At 36.2% G+C, this 17355-nt stretch overlaps 2 protein-coding genes across 2 annotated transcripts; one reads left to right on the top strand and one right to left on the bottom strand.

The window, feature by feature from the left end:
* Positions 1–1874: 1874 nt before the first annotated feature.
* On the bottom strand, positions 1875–4443 carry LOC146139568 (uncharacterized). The gene is made up of 4 exons (XM_083392071.1): positions 4289–4443; positions 4071–4192; positions 3383–3590; positions 1875–3041 (listed from the first exon to the last, which is right to left on the bottom strand). The coding sequence occupies exons 3-4, from the start codon at positions 3586–3588 to the stop codon at positions 2876–2878; spliced, it is 372 nt and encodes a 123-aa protein (XP_083248197.1). The 5' UTR covers positions 3589–3590; positions 4071–4192; positions 4289–4443; the 3' UTR covers positions 1875–2875.
* A 2462-nt stretch (positions 4444–6905) lies between these two features.
* On the top strand, positions 6906–16198 carry LOC146139567 (uncharacterized). The gene is made up of 10 exons (XM_083391936.1): positions 6906–7085; positions 7251–7491; positions 7860–7983; positions 8625–8831; positions 9143–9361; positions 9966–10115; positions 10761–10921; positions 11978–12076; positions 12742–13018; positions 14868–16198. Exons 1-10 carry the CDS (start codon positions 6932–6934, stop codon positions 15987–15989), a joined length of 2754 nt encoding a protein of 917 aa, XP_083248062.1. The 5' UTR covers positions 6906–6931; the 3' UTR covers positions 15990–16198.
* Positions 16199–17355: the final 1157 nt, after the last annotated feature.

Below are 17355 nucleotides of genomic sequence, written 5' to 3'. Positions count from 1 at the left end.
GAAGTATATATTGCTAAACAACTAATCAAGCAAAAAAAATTGAAAAAAGGCCAATCTATTTTAATCAGAAGCAAAATGACTCAGAAAACAACTAGAAATGTTAACTATACCCAGCTGGATACAAGAAAAAGTGGATTGCTGCTTCCAAAAGCCCTTGTGCCTTATATATAAAAGCGTTTTAACTCCAATATTACCATTGTGTTAAAAGATGCAAGTCACTTCCTTTATTCCAAAGCGAAAGTTGTCGGTGACAGAAAACATAGCAATCACTCTACGAGTCTTGTAAACACTGAACGTTACGACATGCGCCGTTACAACAATTTATTGGATAACTATACTTAATTACATTGTAAACCATGATGGAATACAAGCACGGGCTTGTCAACTTGGGTGAAGATAAAGTTACACTGTTAGTAATGTAGTTTGTTGTTAGTAACTGTAAGGGACTACAGCGTTAGGTACAAATAAATTTGATTTGTTACACTCTCTTTAAAATTAAAATGGATCAAATGTTACCGCATTTTAGCACATATTGTTGTAAGGACTAATAAAATGATAGCAAACCAAAACTAGCAAACCAAACCCGTTATTTTGCAAAGTCCTAATTTAAACTAAAGACTAAACCCTTTAAATGAACTTGTTTTACAGATAAATGATAAAATGTCTGTGTCTTGGCAAAAAAAATGCTGGTATGAGGTAATTTTGGGAAAGAAAACTGCCTACCTGAAATTCGAAATGTGAGGCGTTCATCAGGTATCGTTGAATTGGAACGTAAGGTTGATTGATAAACTAAACACCAAAAATCACAGTTTATCCGGGAAAATTGCGTAGCTTAAGTCAATGTAAACGACACAGATTTTAAACTAACATACCAAAAACTGTCAGCCATGCGGACACAGCAAGCAGGCATAAAATGAAACATGTACCCAAGGATTTTGCTAGCTTGCCAGATTTGGGTATAGATCTACAAAGTAAATTAGAAAGTTTATCGTAAACGCTATAATCCGTGTAAATCAAAACTTACTTTACTTTGGAACTTTTGTTCATCCTGAAGTGAAGTTGTATATTTGTTCTCGAAATTTAAAACGATTATTTTTCTTAAGCGTGTTTGTGACGACATACTCATCAAGTAAAATATTTTTTTCCAACTGGGGTTTATCATGAAGTGTATTCCTCATTTATCTTATAATTGAATAATTTAATTTTAAGTAGACTTCATGTACCCACAATAAACTACAACATAGAAGTTCGACAGCCCTTTGAATTACAAATCCGTTGCGCACTGTACTTGGAATTTATATTTGCCAAACAGTGATAACTAATCGATATTCAGTAGGCAACCATTGTTCAAAAAAGATCAATGGGTAATTCAGTACGGTACGTGACAAGAACAAGGGGTTTGTTTAAAAACATATTAATGGCATTCTTACAATGCATAAAGAGATTAAAGTACTCCGATTGACAAGATTACATATTGTGTTTGGCAATATAACAGATATCTGTTCTGAACACAGGAAACCATTACACAAATAAAAAATAAGGACAAAATTAACAAAAAATAAAATGTCCTCGACGTTGGCTTTTATACTGTGGTCGGACAACAGTAGTACTGCAAGGCCACAGTGTTTAAGGTAGAATAATTGTTGGCATTTCGGCTTAAGGTGGAAAGGTCTCAAACGGGAAGCGTCAATTAAATATTCATGAAACTCTTAACTGGTTCAAGCGCGAGCCTAGCAATTTAACTGCGGCCTGGGTAAAAAGATTGCGGTAGGATTTCGACCGAAATTTGAGCCTATTCATAAAAATTTCGGTAAACTCGTATGACACATTCGGTCAATAACCCGTAATGTATCCACGGACAATTTCTTTTAATACAAACTTTTATTCGTTTTTATGCCAACGTTAAACGTATCACACGGATGAATAAAAAAGAATCATGGATGAAACAAAAGATGAATTCATCATAAATTAAAACATCTTAGTAACATGGCATAAAAAATAATCTTATTTGAACTATTACCAGGTAACAGTGGACAACGTATCGCAGAAAAATGTTAAGAATAGCTGGTATGACTTCCGCAATAAAAATAGACCACATGGAGTCCGAAGCACCTTTAGGCTTAAAAAAAACGAATTGCTATTGCCGACATGGTTATAAGAAAACTCATTTATAAAATTAGGAGCTGTTGTTGATAATAGAGGTCGTTAATGTGCAATATCATAAATAATTTAAAAGTAAATCAACCTGTTTAAGTGCTACATGTCAAACGTTAAAAATAAACTTATGTCTTGAAGAAGCAACGAAATATTGAAGGTACAGGGCTACACATGAACATAAAGTAAAGTGTGTTAAAGAAACCAATAAGTTTTATGTACAAGTGTATTAACAAGGAAATTATAGAGGAAAGTGTTAAATTTTATGAAGATATTTTGAACAATAAATAAACTCAAATATTTGATTCGTTTACACAAATTTTACAGTGTGGTATTTATCTCTCAAACTACCCTATGCTACTAGAAAAAAATTAGATAACTACAGAAAGGTAAGTTTGCAGAAAACTAAATCTGCTAAAGGTCACATAACTTGTCTTGGACAGTACTTTTACAGTGAGTAAATTGCACATTCTCAAAACAAAATTGACATTAAAGCAACTAATTAACCACCATTTAGGTCCTATACTGAATGTTTTGAGTGCAAACTGCAAGTATGCCTGCAATATCAAACAAAAGTTTGTTTTTAGCTGTGTGTTGAACACTAATTAATTAAACAAAAGTTTGATAACAGGTATAAAATATGAGCAAAGGCAACAAGCTTGTTATTTACATGAAAAAATCGCAAATGATACATACTGCACATTGAATATATAACTTTAAGTTATACATTATCAATACTATTTCTTTTCCCATTTCTACTGGCCTCATTTACTGGTTCTTTTTTGGCTTGAAAAAGTTCAGTGCTGTCTCGGGACAATGTAAGCGTAGTTTTTTCCAGTTTTCTCCTTTCGCATTCATCTAATGCCCGTTTTTTAGCAAGTTGGCGACTAAAAAAGAAGATTAGAAGCAGTTAGCATAAACCCCAACCAGTATCATTTCACCATTTTTATATTAGTACAATTAATTTATTTTTATTGTATATCAAGTTATAAACTATAAAATACTGCACAAAAACTTCATTTCAAATTGTGAGTAAAGTAACACAAGAGAACTTTATAGATTTTGTCAAGGTATTCCAAGGATATTTAGGATAAACCATTGTTTAAATAACCATTAGGGCTTGTGCAAACTTTCAATGCAAAGGGCCTACCTTAAAGATAAACATGCAGTTCAAATATATAGAAAAGGCGGGTTTGGTCTGACCAAACCCAGTAGGAGAAATACTAACCTTCTGTAGTCCAATCCAATAATACCCAGTGCTATTAGCACAACACCAACACAAATTATGGGTATGGCAATCTTGTCAAGTGTAGCATCTGAAGGGTCAAGAACCAAGACGCCATCAACATAGGCGACTCGAAAGGCATTGTACTCTGTGTCCGTTGAAGCAGCCTTCAGTTCATTTTGTATTTCTATTCGATACTGTGTGACCATGCCTGAAAGTTTAACATTGGCATTTCCTTTAGGGAAAGTTATTTTAGAAAACAGTTGAACATGCAAATTAAAAAATAATTAAGCAAGAAACAAATTTTGATCTATTTTTAATTGTGTTTATTACAATAAGTTATGTCTTATACTGTTCTGGGACAGGAGTCACCAAACTACAACAAAATAAGTTTGTACAAAAGTTTAGTGACTCCTTTTCTAGAGGGAGGCCTGACAACAACAAGCAATTTAGAGAAAAATAAATTTTGCATACAAGCACATCCATCAATAATAACTCCCATCTGACCCAAAGCAAAAAGTTAAACATACTGTTAAGCATTCATTTTGTAGTGGAGTGTTATTGCTTTTATTGAATACTGGTGTAATTACAAATAATTTATTATCGTAATGTATTTAACAGCAAACAAGCTCCTTTATACTTATTTTTAGCTTGTGGTTTATAAACAGAACACAGTTACACACTTTCATACTTGCCAGGGCTTGTTTAGGAAGGTGAAAATTGCCATCGCTCACATAAAATGAAAGTAAAGTATCAATTTCTTTCGCTTTTGGATATCCAGGATTAAAAAGTACATCACTGGATTTAATATCACTGCAAAAAAACAAAAGTGGATTGTTTAACTCAAAACTCATTGTATTGTCATTTTCATTATAATAGGTATAAATCAAATTGAGACAGGGTACACACCTTTCGATGTTGCACAGTGAGGCATTTGAAGCACAATATTCATTACCATAAGTTTCGATAAAATCCTTAAAGGTCTGTGTCACTTTTGTATCCCAATATTGTGGTGTGACCAAATCGAATTCCACTTCCACCGAATAGACAGGTACTGGGTAAATGAAAAACAATATCTGAAATAATGTGCTTTGTAAATAAACTTAAAAAAATTTGGCCAAAAAACTATAATGTAATGAATATATGTAAAACCAATAAACGTTTAAATGTTTATACTTTGATAGCGGGGAAATAGCATCAACTTTGGTCTCATATGAGCAAAGCACAACTTGCAAATTGCAAGCAGGAATTGGTATAGGCAGATTAAGAAGCCAGACAACAGTTGTTTACTCTAGGGACGCGCCACTCTGAAAGGCTGATTCCATTTTATCACTTATTTATAGACAAACAGCTAATGGCACTTTGGCTTTGCAGATACCTATTGGCAAGGCACACAGCAATGAATGGCCGTTCAAATTGCTCACCGATAAGATAATGCTTCACAAACAATAAGGAGTTTTTATTTATGTGTCAACAGCAATTCTTGTTAGTGCACACCTGTTTACACAACTTGAGAACTACTTTGTTTGTATTAACAGTAAAACTGTTGTGGACATTTTTTTAATAAAAACATATAAGTATTGCAAAAACATACCAATGACTAAGCTTATCAAAAAATTACATATAGAGACTGCACAATCACATTAAAAATTGTAACACAATCAATCAGAGAAATTACCTGAATCAGTTGCAAGAACTTCAACCAACACTAACAGCAAAAAATAGGTAAAACCCATGGTTATAGGTTGTAGAAATAGAACAACAGAAACATGTATTGCTTAATGTTTATTAAAAAAAGCACCCTAATGCACTTAAATATAGTATGTATTGATTTACAGGGTGTACATTATGACTGTCCTGGCTGCATAGTGCGGCCACAAAAACAAACTGCAGAACTTGTAAACAACTTCTGTTTATTGTTGCAGTGTGATTCTAATGACAGCCAATGTAGATTTTGTAGACTAACTTAAAACCAAAATTGTAATGTTGTAAATAAGCTATTTTTAAATGACAATAGACCCATTGAAGTCATTTGCAAAATAACTTAGGTCTAAATCAAATCATTTGTAAAATAACTCAAGTCCAAGTCAATTCTTTTTAAATAAATAAGAAGTGAAGTCATAATTAGAGGAAGTCAATTTCAAGTAAAGTCCTTGTCATAAAAGGTAAAACTTAAATTGATAAACTTGTTCGATTATGAACAATAACTAAACTAAAAAAAAAACAAAAATGCAACATATAGCACTCAAATTGTTATGTGCGAAAGTTAATATAAATAACCCAATTATAAACAATGCTTAATGATACACTTTATTTCACTGGCTCAACCCAAGTCATTTGTTCAAAAGTCTTAGATCAAGTTAGGTTGTTTGTCTAAACAACTTAAGTCAAGTCAAGTGATTTTGCCCAAACAACTTAAGTCATAAGTTACAACCCTGTAAAATCACGCTAATATTCAAACATACTAAAAAACTGCGCTTCATAGGAAAATTTATAGACATTACTCAAAATGAAGAAAAACAGTGTATTTGATTATCATCGAAAAAACGACGTCGTTATATGTTAAATAACGACAAACGAAAAATCAATCGTGCTGACATCACCAATGTTTTGAGGTTAGTAACGCGCGACTCTCCATTCTGCCTGTTGTTGGATAACCATTTCTATTCAACCACAAATTATTGATCGACTCAGACATAAAGGGGTGATTTATTGGCCCTTTATTTAGGCTTGTCTGTCCCCCTACCTTGCGTGACCTCGACACAGACATTTACCGGTAGCCTCGTACCATGCCCACTCGCTCGTGTGTAATCGCCACTTGTGTCAGGCCAAGTGCACGCTCTCTTGAACCGAATTATAACGCCTGTATTTGGCGACACACTACGCACGCATTGGCCGCAACGTCATAGCAACACCCGGCGTCCGATCTAAACTGAGAGCAACAACAACAGACAGCTGATCGGTGCAACTGCACATCGGGGATTTCCCAATATGCAAGCGAAACGCAGTTTGCGCGGCACGGTTTATTAATGTGCAAACCGCAAAACTCCGCACGTGCCTGATTGGGCCCATTTTTAATTGAAATCGGCATGGCAGAATCACATTTGACCATATCTTTAGGATTAATCTGCCCATTTGGTGCTAAGGGTTTGTGCTGTAAAATTCTCCAGTAGTCAAACCATCACATCGTCAATTTGCTCGACGAAGTTGCTCAATTATTTTTGCCAGGTCTATTTTAACCTCTTAGCTAATCGATTAATTAAACAATAAAAGTCTCAGTAACTGTTCTTTACTTTTACCTTGTATCTGATATGACTAGAATCTAATATGGCGTCCATTTTAGCAATTATCAAGAAACCAATAGGTGGTTCATAGTCGGTTCAACTTTTTACGTCTTTTGTTGCTGTTTGAGAAAGCTTTGGAAGTTTTATCGACACTTGTTAAAAGAATAACTACAGCAACTCGCACACTAAAATCAACTAAATTGCTAATAACTTTTTATGTTTTAGAAAAGTGAGGGCCGAAATTAGGGCTTTACTTTTGAGTTGAAGCATGGCGCCTGGACGAAAGAAGAAAGGCAAAAAATGCTGTTCGTTTGAATTTCCGGACATCCCTGCCCCATATCTTCTGTTCATTGAATTTGCGTTTACCTTCGGAACCACAATCGTGTATTTCGCAGACATAGTAACAGACACCATCACTTTAGGTAAGTCTTTATGTTTGTTTATCCAAATTCTTATTTAAATTATTCTATGTTTTTTATGTATAAACTACTTGTTGTCTTTAACATTCAGCCTTGAAACTAAATCAGTTTAATATAGAAAACATATTCTTGTATACTAAGTATTAATATCTTGAACTTGCTTTTTAGTGTTTTATTGGGAAAATGGATGGCACTATGCCTTTGCACTGTCGTTGGGGTTTATCATCCTTCCCTCAATATTATTGGCAGTACTTGAGTTTAACTTCTTGAGGAAAACCCATGGAAAATCATTCAAGTGGCCAATAATATTGCTCAGAACTGCATTGAACATACCATTTCAATTGACAGTCATTTGGTACCACCTGAGACTCTCATACACCTTCCTGTGCAATTGGCTTGACAATATAAGGTAGGTTGCTTGTCGTTGTCTCGTCTGGAAAGTATGGCAGATATCAACAAGATTTCTCGGGTGAATAGCAGAAAAAATAGAGAAAATAACAAAAAACGCAACAAGAGTGCAGCAAAGGTGTAAAATATATAAAAGTCGGAATGCAGGTTTGATCTGTTAAAAACATTGACAGGTGCACTTGCCATACTTTCCACAGTAGGTCATTGGTTGCTTGATTAGCTTAAATGTTGTGATTCGTAAATTTTATTTCCTAATTATCTTAACAGACCTTAACATTGTTGTCAACTGATTTGATTTTTACAAATTGTGATAGGACAACATTTTATTACCAGGTGTTTTGTAAAACTTGATTTTTTATACTTTATTAGAGGGCATCGCAATAAAAAGACAACAGCCCAATGGTACAGCCCAACAACACTTGAGCGATCGCGGGGAGCATCACTGTCAAGTTTAAATGAACTTGACTTTTACCGTAGAAATGCAGCTGATGAGGTGAGTACCTTTCAAGGTCAGATGATATGTGTGCCAGGCTGTCAAGGAATAGAATGCTTTTTCATTGCAAGCCTATTATCATCCAATTGATTTATTATTTAATGACCTATTATGCCTATGTTAAGTCTGTAGAAGGAAAAATCACATGAATTGAATTAACCTTGTAGCATTGAATATTGCATTAAAATCTGTACAGACTGGTGAGTTTCTTTCAGTCATTGGTCACCAGGACTAAATTACAATTGCCACAAACAGTGCTTCCACTAGTTATGTCAGACACTTTGTTATTTCTTCTGATCTGGAACAAAAACTTTGGGCACAAAATACATCTGATGTTTTACCAAAGATGCCGTGTGACTAGTGTCTAATTGGCAATAATAGTGAAATTGAAACTAGCGAACATAGTATTTTCTGGGTTGTTAAGCTGAAATTTAAAAATGCAGTTCACTTTAATTGTTAAAATACTTAAAGATGAGTTTGTTTTAGATAGCAAACTATGACTAAATTCAGAAAGTAATTTGACAAGTCGATACCACCTTATTAGATTAATAACAAATCCCAATGATATATTTGTACATCCCTAATAATACCTATTATGGTACTATTATCACTGCTTGTGATAAAGCTTAACACTTTTTCAGGATTCCAACATCCACGGCAGTGAAGTGGTGCATCCTCCCCTCAATGCAAATCTTTCACTGAGCATGGGGTCCTTGACTGCTATCGACAATGATGGCCCTGACAAAAAGGATAAGGACAATTGGTGGCAGCGTTTGACAAGGGAACAGTGGCTTTCTCATCTTAACAAGCTCAAGTTGTCAGAAAGCATGCTGGAGTCTCTTCCGCAGGTATTTTTATCGAAATTTATTAAACATTTTGATGATAAATCTTGAATGATTAAATAACACCTTATTTACCTGAAATCTAACAGAGCTGGAAACAAGGTTTCTAAATGCTTAGAATGGAAATGTTCAGCATCAATTAATCAACTGGACACAAACTAATTTATTTTTTTAATGTTTGTTATAAAAACTTAGTGTTAATGGCCAATTTATCTTCCACAAAAGTGTTCTTTTGCAAATATATATTTGATTTTAATCATTTAAAAGCTAATGAATAGTGCTTTCTTGCCACAAAACAATTTTGTGTTTTTTTCCAGCTCTTGATCAATTTATACCTGATCGCCACCTACAAAGAGACCAGCGTGATCCAGTACATATCGGCGGTACTTTCCTACCTGTCCCTATGCGGTGGTGTTGTGCGCTACGACAAGACGAGAAAAGACAACGAGGCCGACCAATGGATGGTTGATCGCACACTCATCCATTCCCGAGCTTTCCACACAAGACTGGAGTGGCCGCAGATATTGTTTATCACTGTTAGTTCAGTTGTTAATTGTTAAATAAGAATTGTAGATAACAATACATCCAATGATAACAAAAACGGAAAGTAGCAGTTCCTGTACTGTTTGCAGGGTTGCCACAAAGTCTTCGAATTGATTTGGTCATTGAATCGTTGAATAGTTTTTAAATTTGTTTTAATGCCCAGCCTATGTTTGGTATTCAAGCAATGTAATTTAGGTATTTCAAAACTTATAAATTTTAATTTTTTTTTTCAAAATGTGGCAACGCTTGATTTAGGCATGCTTCCTTTGTGCAATTTAATGTATTTACGTGTGTTTAAAATCAACTTGCTTAACCATTTAGAAAAATTAAGTATTTAACAAGCAAATTCCAAATGCAACCATTTGTAAATACACTTGTGTTCTTGAGTGTTAATTTAAACTAAAAACGAAACCGCCAATGTAAACAACGATTTATATTTCTTCATCCCACTTAAAAAATTTAGCACTTATTTTTTTTGTAGTTATTGTTTAGAATTTGGATCATAAAACGCCAAAAAGTAGTATTAACTTAAATTCCTATTCCTGGATGTGTGGTTACATAAAATTCATCTAGCCTAATTTTGTGTTTTTGTTTCAGTTATACAAGGGTAGTTTTCTTGCCGCCCGTATTCTGGCCTTTGTTTTCTTCACTCTCTTCTTCTCGTGGTTTGTGCTCATTCCCATTCTGCTTCACTGGGGAATCATTCTCTGCTACTTTGTATACCGCTGGTACCCCGATTTCAATAAGGTAATTGTATGCACAGTCAATTTTGTCTTGTACTGACAAAGTTTTAAATTTAAGTGCATGACAATTTTAGTAACCCTACGAAACCATTCAAGGTTTCTGATGTAATCACTCATCTTGGGATCTTTTACTTAAATATTTTTTAAGACGAATAGTTGATCAATAACTTAATCGTGTGGTAAAAATACCTGCGTGCGAGAATGCATTTTTTAACAGTTTTACAAAATGTCCATACGACTATATATGCGCACATGTGAAGCAGGATCCTCTTGCTCAGGACTGGTAACTAGGGATTTCTGATGTTATCGTATCGTTACCGACACCTAATAAAGGTGGTAAACACTTCTTTTTTGCGATGTAACGCTGCAGTTTCCAGCCTGAAGGGCCTAAAAATTTATCAGAAATACCAAATAGAAATTCCTCAAGGTTCATTAAAAATTAAAATATTACATTTGATTAATTTTGGTTGTTAGACCATCGTCATAGCGCCTTTTATCAGTTTAGACAGCCGTACCCAAAATCTTTCTTGTGTCGGTTCATACCAGAGTATCTGGCATTCTTACTGTTAACCCAAGAATAAAAAACAGCTTGACTAACCCAAATAGATTTCACTGATTCGTAATTTAACCTCCCAACCTCCCTTTAAAGGTTTCGAAGCAACTGCAGCAGGCCGACTACAAATACCGCGCCTACATCTTTCTCAGCCACGACTTCATGTCGGTTTTCCACGCAAGCCTGATGGCCATCTTTATTCACGTGCGGCCCTACTACCACGCCTACATTGACCAACCCTACTGCTTCATGTTCTGGTAAGGGCACTTTATTTGATGTGCGATTTGCGACCTTTTGCGAGTAAAGGTATTTTAATAAAAATAATAAAGCCATTATATTCAATAAAATCGACATTTCGTTGTTTACAAACGTTTCGGCAATACCTCATGCCACGGGTGGGCAGATATATTCAATGGAAGAGCCATTTGCAGAAAATACATATACCAGAGAGCCTCAAAAATATTTCAATGCAAAAACGGTAAATAATGGAAAGTCATCAATAATAACAGAATTGTAATATAGCAAAACGGTAATATAATCACCGCAATAATAATACGGGTAGTAACAAAATAACACGCACAATATTTATCAATATCAGTCTTTTGTTAACTAACTCTTCGGATTCTATGTCTAGTGTTACGTCATAAACAAAATGATGGCCTGAATAAAGAAAAAAAAGAGAGAAACATTCATAAACGGTACTCTTGGTAGCCTTTACAGTTTTCGGGGAATTTTACTATTCAACTAGAAGAGCCACAAAAAACATGCTGGGGAGCCGCAGTTTACCCCCCCCCCTGCCTCATGCCATCATCAGTGTAAAGTTCAAGTGAAGATAAAAAGGACATCAGTGTAAAGTTCAAGTGAAGATAAAAAGGATAAATCTCGAAAAAAAAACAGGACAAAAGTAACAGGGAAAGAAAACGATTTAGAAGTCAGTTAGTGCCACTGGGTATATAAGTAGTTATAAACGAGTAAAACCGATTTGGTCATTTCGAGTAAGTCAAACGAGTAGAACCGAGTTGTAAGCTTTCTGATGATTTGAACGAGAAGGGAATTAGCCTTGTAAAATATTAAAAGCATAAATTTAAATTATATTAAAATTCACGAAAACCCAATGAGAATAAGTTTTTAAAAAACGCAGTTTAAATTCGCGAATGTATTCTAAAGAAATCATTAGGTAACAACTTATTTTCTGCAAAAACATTTTTCTAATGTACTTACAAAGCCACGCGGAACAATAACGGTGTTTCCAAATTTCAGGCGATCTGTTTTATTTTAAAATCAATTAATCAAAATAAACTGATTTGTCGCAGGTACTACATGGTTTATGTGACGGAAAACCTGGTGTTGTTTCTACTCCCCGGCATAATCTATTCACTACAGGATCTCGACGCCTACCTTAACTCCTACCAGTAAGTTAAATATAATCATGCGAAATAACTGCCAAAATCGCACCTTGCTGTAAATGTGGAGGTTTTGTGTGAATTGCCTTTCGGGTAATGGTATGTGTCCAATGCCTAACGTTCAAGAGAGGGTCGTCGTATTCGTCAATGTATGGTGCAACTGCAGGGAGCCTTTTATGTTCCAGGCACCTGTCATTTATAATAACGTTTATTCAAGGAATAGACTTAGTTTAGCCGTAAAATGTTCAAAATTCAAAATACAGAACTTGCGCTAATTAGTAATTTCAAAATTTCACTTGAAATGTTTGAAATACCCTTTTTCGTAGCTCTTGCTTACTATAATTTGCCATATACTTGTTAGATTAAGCCCCATGAGTAGAACCAGGGTAAGTAAAAATCTGAACTATATTTTTATTGCCGCGATTCGTCGAAGCTAAAGTGAAATGGAAGAGGCCAAGAGGACATAGTAACACCACTTTACACAAGGATTCCCCACGTTCATATTTTGGCAACTACATAATTCTAGTTATTTGATTCTTGTTCCTAATTAATTAAATTATTTTTAACAAAAATGCTACTTTGTCCAACATCGTGCTGTGCTCTCCAAGTGCGCGACGACGTTCACAAGTCGTATATAAGGAATATTTTAACCAATCAAATACACCCATCCATAGGTACTACGCCCTGATGGCCACCGACCTGCTGCTAAACGCTGCGGGCTGCATCTTCTGCGTGATCTACTACCTAGCTGTGCACAAGATGCGAGCCTTTACAGCGCACGCATACCCCAGCGCCTCGCGTATCCTGTGCGGCTGCTGCAAACCAGACGAGGCTGGTATTGAGGACGAGGGATACTGGCTTCCGATCGATCCTGGCTGGACTGTTTGCAAGCAGGCCGAGACAAGCGAGATCTTCTTTCTCACCAAAGAACAACTCAAGTCCTTCCACCAGGTACCGGTACCAGTTTATTGTTTCACTTGTTTACGTTCGTTTTTGGCGACTTAAACTCTTTTAGGGATTTTGATTTGGGTACTGTCCTTTTTTGCGACTTCAACTCTTTTAGGGATTTTGATTTGGGTACTGTCATTTTTTGCGACTTTTGGGTACTGTCACTCTTTGGGGGCTTTTAAATTGGCTACGCTCAATTTCTTATTTGCGTGAAAAAGAGAAGCTTAGATTTTCTGTACGAGTTTGAGTTTTGGCGAACTTCTGTTAATTTAGAATGTGACTCGCGCGAGTCGTTTCAATTTTTACTTGAGGAATAATGACTGCTGTGTTTAATCGCCCTTCCGTTCAACCCGGCCAAGCTGCGAGTATATCATTATTCAACATTACTTTACTACATATCGAAATGTGGAACTACTCGGGAGCCGAACCTGGACCAATGTATGTGCCTCAATTAGGGATGTTCAAAGTAGAATATCGAATTCCTTTTACAGAACTGCTTCAAATGACAGTTGTTAAGAATTAAACATATGGGAGATTTTTTTATTATAATGTACACATGTTAGCAAATTGTTTGGGCGATTTATTGCTGTGATTGTAGGCCCTGTGGGGTAGATTAAGATGAATCCCTTCCCCAAACAAAACCGAGGTTAGATAATTTAATAAAAATATACTAGGATTCGCTATTCTGGATTCGTTATTCTAGATTCGAAACCTATTATTCCAGAATACCTTGGGATTCTACTTTGAACATCCCTAGCCTCAATACAGAAACGCAGAAAATAAGTTGTATATTTGGGTTGGGGATTGGCCTGCAAAGTAAGGGTATATATAATACATTTGGGTTGCACATTTCAACACAGTTTTTGAATCAACGATGAAACTGTTCTGCTATTCCAGAAAATTTCTTTAACTCCGAATACTGCCATTTGTACTGTTGTGAATAAATGTTTGGCAATGCCAATGCGACACCAGTCGTCTATTACCTAAAATCAAATTATAATATTATAATAGACATTCAGATGGTATTTTTAAATAGTGGTAATTTGTCGTCTGTCTTGACTTTGGTTTGCACAGGCCAAAATGTTTCCTACAAAAACAATCGCTATACCGGATGGCCGTACCATGACTAATTCGCCACAAACACGCAAATCGAACAGGTCCCCTAACTTGACCTGGTAATAAGTAGTGTTTTTATGTTCATGTCAGCCGTTACCTTATACCGACAAGATAACCAATTTTTTATATACTTGATATTTTAATTATTCAACCTATAATACAAATTACCTTTAGTTTATCTTCCTGTGTAATTTTACAACTCTAATCTTGCATATTAACTTTGCACGATTTGGAACCAAGAAACCAAGCAGTATGGCAAATCACTCGCGATAAAAATAAAATCAAATGACAAAATTGCCAGTTAAAAATCAGGAAATTCCTTTGATTTTAAGCAAGTGCTATAAAGTAATTTCATAGCGAAATATCGGCTCAAATTTAGCGATACCGATATATCGGTACGAGTGGACCATCGGCTGATATGATTGCTAAACCGATATTTAGGCCTATCTATTCTATAGTAATAAGTATCGAACACATTCCGAAACAAAGGGGCAATCATACCTACATATTAATCAAGTTTGAACTAAATCAAACCTGAACCTAATTGACTAGCAATAGCATTGACTCGCAATAGTATTTACGAGAAAATAATATTATTGGCGGAAAAAAAAGGTAGGCGGTTAGAGAAGCTATAAATGTTGAAGTTGGTCGATGAACAAAAATCAAGGGATATCACGTTAGAGTAATGTCTTTATAACGTTACACATTACCGTGCCGATTCGGCTTGTTTTCACAGACCTACAACACAGTGGTGCGCAAGGATCGGTTGCAGGGACGAGCCGTTGAGTGCTTCATCGACGACCGCTGCAAGATCTTCTACGCTCCGAGGTCCAAAATGAAGAAAATGAAGATTAAGGGCTATGTCGGAGAACACACCCTTCCCCGGCCGTCGCTGCGGAGGCTCAACGACAGCGCGAAATCTCGCACCACCACTGTCATCCACGAGGAAGATCCCGAACTTTGTTTAGAGCAGGAGGAGCGACCAAGAAGCGAAACTTCTCCTCAACCGCAAAATGCGTCTTCTCCGGCAGAAACTCTCCCGAAGACGCTGGAAGATGTTAGCGATCCGCAGGAAACGGAGGATCAGGTGGATACGCCTCTTCTTCCACCATCTCCTCCTGCGGAAGAGCCGATTGCTCGTCCGGTCCCGAAAGCGCGGAGCAGCAGCTCTTTCAAGTCCTCCAACAGGATCGAACACATGGAGATTGAAGTGGCTCCCGGAGCGCAGCCGAGGAGGATTCCGCGGAAGCACGAATCGCAGAGAAGAGCTAATCCTCCTGAGACGCCTATAAATCCTCTTCCCCGAATGCAAGAGGATAGTTATCCTGCTCTTTCCGAAGTCAAATCCGTCGACGAACAAAGAAAGTCGAGTTCTAAAAGAAAGAAGGAGGCGACCAGGAAAAGTGGTCAGGTTCGGAGGGACGAAGATCCTTACGAGCGTCCAACTAGCAGAAGATCGCAGCAGCAATCCGACCACGAATCCGATAGAATGTCTTCAGCATCCAGAGCGAAAGACGCAAGGCAGTCATCCTCAAAAACACGCGTTCCTCCGACGGCAAAGCGTCGTTCCGAATCCGGCTCCCGATCCAAGAACCGCTCCAGCACGAACTACGAACCGAAAAGGGAACGGCGCGAAACTCATCCCTACACGCATGAACAAGACAGGAAAAGGTCATCTTCCAGGAGCAAAACTTCCTCCAAGGCTCCTCCGGGAAAAGACGACGGCGAGGAGTCGTGGCCTTCCGTTCAGCTGGATGGTGAAAAGCGGAGGTCGCCCGTGGGTATGGAGGACCCGGGGCCTGAGCAACCCCAAGACATCACCAACGAGCTTCCCGGCTGGCAACAGACGTGGATCTAAGCTGAGCAGTGCTTCTCAACTAGCTAAGTGCTATCAATGAGCCCGCTAAAGCGTTAGACAAACAGACAGACATGTTTGCTTAAGACACTTTTTCGTTTTTTTTGTCTTAAATTTTTCAGGGGTTTTTGATTAGATTTTCCCATAAGTTTTGGTGGTGCAAATACATCATATTTTCTGTGATTCACAGAAATTTTTTATTAAGTAATTCCTAAACTATTTTCTATTTTGCTTGAGTTTGACGAAAATAAACGCATATTTAAAAAATATCACTACGGAAGTTTCAGCCAGTTGTGTCTGTACAACGAAATTAAGCAGATAATATTGTGGCCCAAGATAATGAGGCTGTCAATGTTTTGACCGCCCTGTTTTTTTGCTCCTGTACTGCCATGTTTTGGTATATTGTATTCGTGATAACTGTTATAAAATGACTCCTAATTTAAAATTCATAAATGAATCCTAATTTAAAATTAATTAACTACAACACTGTGTTTAACTTTCTACCCGATCCTATCTTAACATAGCAAACTATTTTAGTAAAAATGAAATTTAGTCAATAGTGCTGTATCCTTTCAGGAGAGTTACTCACATTATTTCCGGATTGTTAAGCCTGCAACCAATGTACAATCCCACTAGCCGATGCTTGTTTAACATAATGCGAACCTGACATTATGTCCTGCACATGTTTCATTTGTCTTTGGCACTTTTTCTTTACACACCATTGTTTTCTTGCCATGTTTAATCGATTTTTAATGCCTCTATTAGGTATGCAGCTACACTGGTGGCTGATAATTATTAGTTTCAACATGATGGTACTAATTTTAGGGTTTTATTCATATATCGATGATCAAGTTTTGAATATTTTCATATCACGCATCTATCGCTCTTTTTTGTACTTTTTGTAAAAAAAACTTTCATATAATTTTATATCAGTAATCCTGTAGCGAAGTTAGCCAATCCATAATGAAGCTTTAATTACGAGAGATCATTTCAACTGTTTTGTGCTTATACCACTTTCCTGTATATTTTGTGACCAATGGTACAAGCGTTTTATATTTGTTTTCAATACTGTTTTGTTTCGAATTGATTTTTTTATGCTCGCAAACCCTATAGCACGATTTTAATGCAACCATGCCTTTTTTATTTTTTTTTTATTTTTAGCTCATTATGAATTTTGTACTCTATGAACCCTTTTAAGTGATGAACGACAGAAAAACGGCCAAATGTGTCTTTGTTTTACTTGTTGACTGGTGAAATGATAAAGTAAATTTTTTTTTTAGCTTTTACTAGGTGGCAGTAAAGAGAAAGCTAGTTTTCAATCTGATTTTTGAGATTCAAACTTTTTTATCACCACAGTGAAAACGATTTA

Source organism: Ascidiella aspersa, chromosome 6 (genome assembly GCF_963924565.1).
Source record: "Ascidiella aspersa chromosome 6, kaAscAspe10.2, whole genome shotgun sequence".
NCBI lineage: Eukaryota > Metazoa > Chordata > Ascidiacea > Phlebobranchia > Ascidiidae > Ascidiella > Ascidiella aspersa.
This window is presented reverse-complemented; position numbering and strand designations above follow the sequence as displayed.